At 33.9% G+C, this 10,382-nt stretch overlaps 1 protein-coding gene across 3 annotated transcripts in view; it reads left to right on the top strand.

Moving 5' to 3' along the window:
• The first annotated feature begins 4,785 nt into the window (after positions 1-4,785).
• The window catches only part of LOC144965213 (MICOS complex subunit MIC60-like), a 38,830-nt gene continuing 33,233 nt past the window's right edge, over positions 4,786-10,382 (top strand). Inside the window, exons 1-2 of one of the 3 annotated variants that reach the window (XM_078900311.1) lie at positions 4,786-4,916; positions 9,819-9,910. In XM_078900311.1, the coding sequence (XP_078756437.1) occupies positions 4,890-4,916; positions 9,819-9,910 (119 nt within the window). In that variant the 5' untranslated portion in view covers positions 4,786-4,889. The remainder of the gene's footprint in view (positions 4,917-9,818; positions 9,911-10,382) is intronic. The other 2 variants (XM_078900310.1, XM_078900309.1) reach the window with 2 other exon arrangements.

Below are 10,382 nucleotides of genomic sequence, written 5' to 3'. Positions count from 1 at the left end.
TCTCTCTCTCTCTCTCTCTCTCTCTCTCTCTCTCTCTCTCTATATATATATATATATATATATATATATATATATATATATATATATATATATATATATATATATATATATATATATATATATGATTGTATATGTATGTATGTCTTCCGAATGAATGGATTGCATTTACATGAATCACATTTACAAAAATGTGCGAGCGCTAATGCGCTATAGTAATATTATGTATTTATATGTATTGATTGTTATGCTCTCATTGTTTACTTACCTTCCCCATCCCACTAACTGTCAGACAAAGAAAGTGTACTGTGACGATCATATTATTGAAATTCTAACCGTATTTTATATACCCCGTGAATATTCTCATGTCATCATCATCAACGTCTACATTCCACCATCGTCAGACAACAAACACAGCAAGATATATTTGGAGAAAAGAAATACAAGACATTCAGCTAAAGTCATCCGATGCCGTATTGATGGTTACTGATGATTTTAACCACCGTAATGATTTCACTCTCCCAGGACTTTATCAATACATGGACTGCGATACAAGGGACAAAAAAACCCAGATTTATTCCTGTGTAATGTTAAAAATAGTTATAAATGTTCACCCCGTGCCCCATCAAGTTTATCTGACCAATGCATGCTTTTGCAACTCCCCATCTACCGCCTGTTTTTAAACGAGTAAAACCAGCAAAGAAAAGTGTACAGATCTGGAGCGGAAGTGTGTGTGAAGATTAACGTGGTTATTTTGAATGCACTGACTGGAATGTTTTTATCGAATCATGTGATAGTGTGGATGAGCTGAATGACTGTGTGAGTGAGTATTTAAAATTTTGTGAACAGCTGGTGTGTTGTAAAAAAAGAAATAAAATACTGCCTTGGATAACAAAAGATCTAAAACTTTTATTAAACCAAAAGAAAACTCTATTTACTAGTGGAAACAAAAAAAGATCTTAAAACAAAACAAAAAGATATAAAGAGAGTAATATCTAGCTGTAGAGACAAGTACAAAAATAAGATTGAAAAATCCTTTTCTTCTGGGGATATAAAGGACACGTGGCGGGGGCTTAAAACTGCTGTCAACTATAATACAAAACCCACGATTATACCAGAAGACATCGAAATTGAAACTCTAAACAAATTTTATTCACGTTTCGGCAAATTTGACATTGAAAAAACAAATTTGACATTGAAAATGTAAAACGTAAATTAGACAGGGCTTTGGAAGATGAAATGACTGTTGAGTTCAGTGAAGAAGAAGCGAGATTTGTATTTTTGAAACTAAACGACAGGAAGGCTGCTGGGCCGGATGGATTGAAAGGAAAATTATTAACAGATCGTGACCACCAGTTTCCCCCCATTTATACACATATTTTTAACATGTCCCTCCAATGCGTTCCGATCCCTGAAATTTGTAAAACTTCAAAAATTATTTCTGTTCCAAAAAAAAAAAAAAAGAACATTTCGAATCAATGAACGATCTCAGACCTGTTGCACTGACTTCAATAGTCATTAAATCTTTAGAAAAACTTGTTCTTGTTAAAATTAGGAACCATTTAATGACATTGAGTGATAGTCATCAATTTGCTTACAAACCAGGACGTGGCGTAGAGGATGTCATTCTGCTGTTTACAAACAACATATACAGGCACCTAGATCACTCTAAAAGCGATTGCAGATTGCTTTTTGCAGATTTTTCTTCAGCGTTCAATACAATGCAACCTTAGTTGGTTGTTCAAATATTGACTAGTCTGACTTTAAACACGTATACAATTGCTTGGGTGCTCGAATTGCTTACTGAGAGAGCACAGTATGTTCAATTAGGACAAAACATATCTTCCTGTATAACTATAAATATTGGTGCTCCTCAAGGTTGTGTATTGTCCCCTGTATTATTCATGATATACACGAATTACTGTAGAAGTCAAAACCTGAGTGTACTTTTAATCAAGTTTGCAGATGACATCGCTCTTCAATGCTTTATAACAAATGGCAACGAAGTGGCTTATAGACAAGAAATTGATAGATTTGTGTCTTGGTGTGATGCCCACCACCTAGAGCTTAACATAAGCAAGACAAAGGAGCTAGTGATTGACTTTAGGAGAGTGAAGGAACCGATAGAACCGTTAAAATTAAAGGATCCATTCGTCCAGCGAGTTCCTCATTACAAATACCTTGGTGTAACGATTGATGACAGGCTCAAGTGGGATGAACACTTGAAAATAATTAAGCATAAGATGTGCAGACGTACTTATTTTTTATCAAAACTTTCTCAGTTTAGAATAGATAAAACCCTCGGCACATTATTTTATAAGTAAAAAGTGTCCTGTTGCAATTGACACTGGCTTTAAACTATAAGATAAGTGCAGATAGTCGAAAATACATATTTTGGTGAGTAAAAACAAAATTATTTTTTAATGAATGAATCTATCGGCTGGGAGTTGAGAGTGAACAAGAGACTCCGAAATCGAAATGTTTGCGTCAAAGAACAACAACAACAAAAAAGTGATCAGAAAGTATCATAGAGGCAAAAGTTATTCTGTTGACATTGCAATTGACTGAAATAATGTGATTAATCAGAACACACATCTCTTTTGTGTAATATTTTTTTTGTTTTGTTTGTTTTGTTTTGTTTTTGTTTGGTTCAATTTCTTTGAGTTTCAATCTCGGTGTTCGTTGTGTCAATGAAACTGCCATTGGCCTAAATATAAAATTGACAATCCACGATGGACATCGTTGCAGTCTATAGTAGTCGACAGTCAATATCACGTTGTTGCTAATTTCCTCTTTGGAAGTCTTTTACGTTGTAAGTATGAAGGCGTGTATATCTTGCCTGGCTTCATGTGGTAGAGAGATGATGTTACCCGCACAAAATAGTCGAATTAGTCACCGCCCTCACAACGCCCACTTCCAGGCAAGTGACTAGTTAGTCTGAGACTAGAAAGCGTTCATGAAATACAATTATTTTTAGACACTTGCTTCGCTTGGGCTTAAGACTAGCTAGTCATTTACTAGACTAGTAAATTACTAAATCTAGTCCTCGTTCATGAAAACGGACCCAGGAGCTAGATATTCGGATGGATGGATAACTTCTAATCGAGTGACCCACTGGGGCAACCAAAGAACGACCAAGAAACCCATCCATGAATTAAACAAGCAAAAGCAACCCCTAGCGCCGCCATCTGTCATAGGAAGGTCGCCACCAGTCACATCCAACCTCTACTTAACAGACAATGAAATAATAATAAGTTGAGAAATAGACCGTGAAAGGATGAAAAATTAACTTACTCATAGCCTAACTTTAATTAATTAAAAATGCACTATTATTTTTTTTGTTTAATTATGTGTTAGCGTGTTATTGTATGTGGCTATTCTGTTTATCTATATTAAAGTAGTTCTGCTTTAATGGGGATTAATACTTATCTCATGAACCTGATATATCCCTATATATACCGTGTCATAATCTACCATCACTTCTACTACATATATCTTTTAACTTAAAAAATTATTCCTAGTCGAGTTGTCAGGAATTTTAACCCAACTATAACAGGGTACAAGAGGCACCAGACGACTTCTTTGCGGAAACTATCTAACATCTCTACCTGTCTCCACTTCTCCCATACAGACGTTACAGGTAGGGAGATCCAAAGTCGAATGGTGGAGGGTAAATAAAAGAATAAAGATGATGGTTTGTTCTTGAGTTGGGGATTTCAACATTAAATGCTGAGTTTCTTGTTTTGTTGTAATTCCGTTTCAAATGTCTAGTTGGAATTTCGAGTTTTCCGTTTTGTGCTTTGTGGAATACGAGGAGTTTGTTGATGGATAATAATAATAATAATAATAATAATAATAATAATAATAATAATAATAATAATAATAATAATAATAATAATAATAATAATAATAATGTTTTTAAACTAATAGTGATCAAAGCGCAAGGGATCCCTAACACACATCAACAATTAACACGTAGGACGAGACATCTTTTAGGCGATATTACAACGAGTTTAGTGATATAATGTGAGCAAAGAGCCTACTACTACTACTACTACTACTACTACTACTACTACTACTACTACTACTACTACTTCTACTACTACTACTACTACTACTACTACTACTACTACTACTACTACTACTACTACTACTACTACTACTACTGTGCGGCTATGTGGTCTAGTGGTATGACACTCGCTTTCGGATCGGAAGGTCCTGGGTTCGAGCCTCGCGCTCGGCGCATAGTTGAGTCCTTGGAAAAGGCTCTTTACTCACATTCTCTCACCGTACACAGGTGTAAAATGAGGACCTGGCCGTTAACAGCGTTGTCTTTGTACGAAAAATTGTATTATCGCCTAACAGGCGTCATGTCCCGTCCTACATGTTAAATGTTGCTGTTGACCAGGGACCCATTGTAAAGCGCTTTGAGCACATTTAGTGGATATTGCGCTATATAAAGCTCAATTTTTTTTATTTTTTTTTTACTACTACTACTACTACTACTAATACTACTACTACTACTACTACTACTACTACTACTACTACTACTACTACTACTACTACTACTACTACTACTACTACTACTACTACTACTACAGTGTCTGCAGTGTTTTATAACGTCTGGGATCTCTCTCTAATGAAAAATGATGACGAGATATTCTGATAATTATACGTAATATATTTCCCGGAAAGAGGAAAGACTTACTAAAAATTATTCACACCATGGGACAGACGGTTGTGTATTGAACGTTCCAATTCTAACTGTGCGGAGTCATTCCTTTCCCTCTCTTTATTTCCGCCGGCCGTTCGTTCACCTTGGCAGAGAGAAACGAAAGGACTCCTTGTTAAAATTTGAGACTTATTTCTAAAGTTGTTTTTTTTTTTGCAAAATGTGGAGGTCTCAAACATTAAGAAAAGTAAGTGCTTACTAAATTGGTACTTAGCACTACATTCTTATGTATAAGAAACAATAACCGACATATCGGTCCGGGCTATTTGTTGGCAATTTCCAGTATTATTATTAAATTATTTTATTCGTTGTTATTTGTTTGTGTATTCCTTAGTCTTAGTATTAAGTATTATAATAATAACTATAGAAACTATCTATTATTAATTAATTATTAATTTTATTGACAGTACAGACATGTCTGTCAATAACCATGGGCGATTATCCACAGACAAGTATGTGTCAATAAGAAAAGGCCAGGCTTTTTAAATTACAGTAGAGGTTAATATTATAAATAGGAAGTGTCAATTGCCAAGGAGTGAGTCCTTGGTAGTTGACGGTTCATTAATTGCCAAGGAGTCAAATTGGAACTCTTCGGCCGCATGTGGTGATTTCAGTCGGGCCTCAATCAGCTGCATGTGGTGATTTCAGTCGAGCCTCGATTTGCGCGCATACGAATCTCGAACCCGGTCACTTTCTTTTCTTCCATTCGCCATTCACTCATTCCTTGTCAATCGTTGTGGAAAGGATCAAGTCAACACTTGTTGGCATTTGTTTTTAATTTTTATGTCTTTTCACGAATTCCAAGATGAGTTAAGATAATATCAAACAAAAATTACTGTTGATTTCGGATTCAGCGAGGGGGGGGGGGGGGGGGGGGGGGGGGGGGGGGGGGGGGGGAAAACAAGGACGAAGTGGCAAATCCCTGCCAAGATGTCCTAGATTAAAAGAGAAAAGTAAGATTTCCTTTATTTTAAAGGAAATATACTGTACATCGTCTTAATACGGAATAATGAACGTAAAATATTTGTGCAACAAGATCAATCCGTGGCATTAATAGTAAATAGTTGATGATCTACCAACTGGCAAGGTCCGTAACAAAAAGAGGAAATATAAGAGAGAGAGAGGGGGGGGGGGAATGACAGAGAAATACATACACAGAGGAAAAAATGGCAGAGAGGGAAAAGAGAAAATGACAGAGAGAGAGTGTGTGTGATAGAGAAAATAAAAAGAGAAAATGACACAGAGAGAGAAAGAAGAGTAAAAGAGAGTATTAATTAATATTAATACATAACATCACTCTGTGGCAATGCATCACTTCGTGACACTAAAGGTACTCCGTGGCAGTTAAAAGGACACATGCGTAGTTGATGAACTGACACGGTCCTTGGCAATTGACGATTTGACAATTGTCAAGGTCCTTGGCAATTGACGCTACCAATATTATATTACATTTACATTATTGTTGTAGTGAAGAGTGTCACCTCATAATTTACATTTTTATTTTTAAAAGGAAGTGTCAATTGCCAAGGTCAAGGCAAAGGAGTGAGTCCTTTCAATGATATTAAACTAGGATTCCCAGACAGTGTGCCAATAACGATGGAAGGTTATTCACTGACACTTTTTTGAAACTCCGCTCTTTTACTTTTAAACATTTTTATCCACCTCCCAGATGAGAATATGGAACTTTTCTTACATAATGCACATATAAATAGGTAAAGTTATCAAATCATCAATAAAAGCATAAAATTAACCAACAATAAATCAGTCGATGGATAGTAGGTTACGATATATACATTGTATGCGTCAACATTCATGTGGATGTCATGGCCGAATGGTTAAGATTCTGCCTTTGAAGGCTTGTCAGAATCGAAGCTGTAGGTTGGAATCCTGTTCCGCCACTTTTTTTTTGGTCTTCTTTCTCAGAACGTTGAGTGTTTCTTTTAAATCTTTTTCTCTGTCTTTTGGTTTCCGTTCTAATGAATATTGCAAATTGTAATATTCGTCCCCACTTGGATCTCAAAAAGTATATACTAAAAGAATAAATAAGTAAAAAACCAAAAAAAAAAAAATAAAGTCATAGGCATAGGGCAATCAAATGGTCAGATAGGAAAAACAAAAACAAAACAATTTTAAGAAATTCATGCTCAAAATAAGAAACAAAAAAAAAAAAAAAACCCCAAAAAACCCAGAAAGATAATAATAGTAGTCGCCGAATGCATTTATAAGTTAGAGGCAATGGTAGTTTAAATAAAGGTTCAGAAAACAAAAGAGCTCTCAAGAACAATCCCAAGATGTACATAGAGAGAGAGAGAGAGAGAGAGAGAGAGAGAGAGAGAGAGAGAGAGAGAGAGAGAGAGAGAGAGAGAGAGAGAGAGAGAGAGAGAGAGAGAGAGAGAGAGAGAGATTTCCCTCGGAAATAGAGCAGGGAATAATGATAATAATAATAATAATAATAATAATAATAATAATAATAATAATAATAATAATAATAATAATAATAATAATAATAATAATAATAATAACTAATAATTATCATTATGTTCACTTTAGTTTTTCCCCCATCAATTGTGACTGAAACATAGTCTTTCTTTCCAGGACATGATATATCGGAATGAGCGTGTAGTCCACAATTATAGAACTGTTAGTGCATTAATTCGCACTTTAAAAAAAATAAAAATAAACTGAAAGCATTGAATTTATTAGCTGTTAACAGTTTGTCATAAACCAAATATTTTTAGTTCTGTTTGTTATCTCTGTAGTGTAATATAAGTCGATACTGGGGGTTTAAATAATTAATTGTAACTTTTTGTAACTTAAGAATTGAGATACTTAGGTTCTTTGCAGGTGTTTTTTACCATGAAACACCTCAAAATACAAGGAAAGCTTCCATGTGCTTATACTTATAGAAATAGTGTATCTGCACAATATATCAAATTTTGAAAAAATCCCAGTCGATATCTTGCCCGTTTTGAGTCTTGAATATGATAAAAAATTGCGATTTTGTGCACGTCGCATAACACTATGCGTTATTGTTTGCAAAATTATAGTAACAGACCCGTATTTTTGCTATATTATGTTGGACCGTATGTTATTTATTGAGATACAAATCATCAATGACCAAAAATGAAACAAAGTCATGAAAAAAGATATTGAAAAAATTTATTTTTTTGACGACCAGTATCGGGAGCCATATTCAAGGCAGATAACTCCAAAAGTTGAGAAATATTTTCACTCTCCTTAAAAAAATTGTAATCTATGCTAATATTTGAGTAGAAATTTTGCTTCTTTGTTTTGATTGTTTTTTTGTCTCTGATTCGGGTATGTTGTTGGATCTACTTTTGTGCAAGTGTAATAATAAGTTATATTTAATATAATTAAAACATAAAAAGAAATAAGTAAAAGTTTGCAAGTCGAGAGATGGACAACACTGAGGAGTCATTTTAATATTGCAACCCACCAACTAAAATCAATGTCCACGAAATAGTCGTTAGAATGAATGTAGAAACAAAATAAGATAAATAACATTAACAGGTAGTTAGTGAAATTTTTAATGGTGGATGGACTGATTTTTCTATTAACAATTTTCTTTCGGATTGAAAAAAAAAAGGGTGGAAATGTTGGTTTGACGGTTTCATTTCCAAATGTCAAAAGCTTTTATTTTATTGATTTCATAAGGCATGTTTGCATTATTTAATTTCATTTTGTTTGAAAATCACTTGATTTATATTGATTTGGTATACACAATTTACTCCGTTTTTTTTTCTTCAGATTATTTCGCTTTTTTCTAGTTTGCAATTTGTATAAAATTCATCTGGCAACGGTCTGTCAATAACTATATAGGAACAAATACAAGATAAACCATCATGTCATGCTTACACTTACATTTTAAATGAATCTCACCAGTTAATGTAGTGCAGTTTTGTAACCAAATATACAAAGGCATCAATTAAAACAGTGAGACAAATTTTGCTTCAGACAACTACAATGATAAAAGCAATGATACCGATATCTACCTTTTATCCAAATATAATCAACTTCACACTTTGATGGAAACTAAGATTGCTGAATTTTTTGGCTTAAAAAGGAACTAATGAGTGCAATGTTGGCTGTAGATATATGTATTAACAATTCTTTACGAAATATTTGCGAAAAATACAGATTACTTTGAATTAAAACAAGGGAATATATTTAACAAAGTGCCTCTTTCGTCAGACAAAAAGAGCTTTTTCCGGGTTACACAGTATAATCATCTGATCTGCCCATGAATTATCGGACTTTGTTGACTATCTAGAATGTCTATAGGCTACACCATTTTTTTCTGTGTTCGACACACTTTGATGTCTCATCCATGTGTTATTTAATCATTTGGTAGATGATGATGATGATGACCTTAAATTCTTTCATTGCAAGTGGTTCTATGCACAGATATATAGCATGAGATGGAATCTCATTTTTAAAAAAATATTTAAACAATTGAGATTCAATTCACATTGCTATCAACCTTTCTGCTTTTGGCAGAATGTTTACAATTTTGGAATTACTTTTCCACCATTCCGCTAATTCCAACAAAATTCTCAATTTTTAAATTGGATAAATCTTTGTTTTTTTTTGTGGTTATTTTTTTAGTTGCTTTTTAAAAAATATAACTTTTTGTTGTTTTTTTTTTCCTCAGTTCAATGTTCTTTTACTCCTTTTTCAGTCATGGGTGTAGAATTATATATTGAATTAAAAATGAATTTAAAGAAATGTTTATCATAAATCTTGATAATTTTTACATGTAATCCCTACACAGTTTGTAAGTCAATGTTTGTATTTTTGATTTACAAACTTAGTCAGAGGCAATATATATATGGAATGGAGATAATTGCATTAAATTATTTGTCAGCGACGTTTGTAAGCAGGAGCCACAATTCTGTCTATTAATCTCATATTCCTACTTTTATAGGGTATAATTCTCCCCTTTGCATGAAGAGGATTGGCAAGTCTTGATTCATCAAATCATTAGGGAAGCACCCTTTATGTTCAAGGTTTTCTAATTATAATATTTTTTACCCTTAAAGAATAGGATGATATAATTCTATTTCTACAGGGGAGGCAGATTCTTGCACTTACACAGAGGCATCTTGCTGCTGAAGCAGGTGGTGGCACTTCTCCCCTCCCAACTCCTCAACCTAAATCAAGGTGAGATAAATGTTTACTGTATGTATTTTTAAAATGCCAAAAGTGACTAATGGAATTGTACTTAAAATTTCTAAAGGGCTTAATAATAAGGCTTCATAGCGCTTTACATAGATTAATTGTGTAAAATTTGTACAGTGTAGGTAAAATTCTGCACGCACTCACATCTGCTTCTGTTCATTACTAATACACATATACACACAAATACACAAACAAATAGATGAACCAGAAATAGTTAAATTACATTAACTGATTGTTATTCACAAAAGGTATTAATAACAAAGGAAAGTTTTGAAGCATTTTTTTTAAGGTGTCAAAGCGATCAGATAGTCTTACAGGTTCAGGGAAGGACTTCCACCAGGTAGAAGGGTCAAATTTGGAGAAGGCTCTGTCCACAAATGATTTCAATTTCGTTTGGGGGACAGAAATAAGATTCAAATCAGTAGATCTGAGTGCTCTGGGGTAATTGTATGGT

Source organism: Berghia stephanieae, chromosome 2 (genome assembly GCF_034508935.2).
Source record: "Berghia stephanieae isolate SIO BIC M18660-M18661 chromosome 2, UCSD_Bste_1.3, whole genome shotgun sequence".
NCBI lineage: Eukaryota > Metazoa > Mollusca > Gastropoda > Nudibranchia > Aeolidiidae > Berghia > Berghia stephanieae.
The sequence above is the reverse complement of the archived record's forward strand: the minus strand, read 5'-3'. Positions and strand labels throughout refer to the sequence as shown.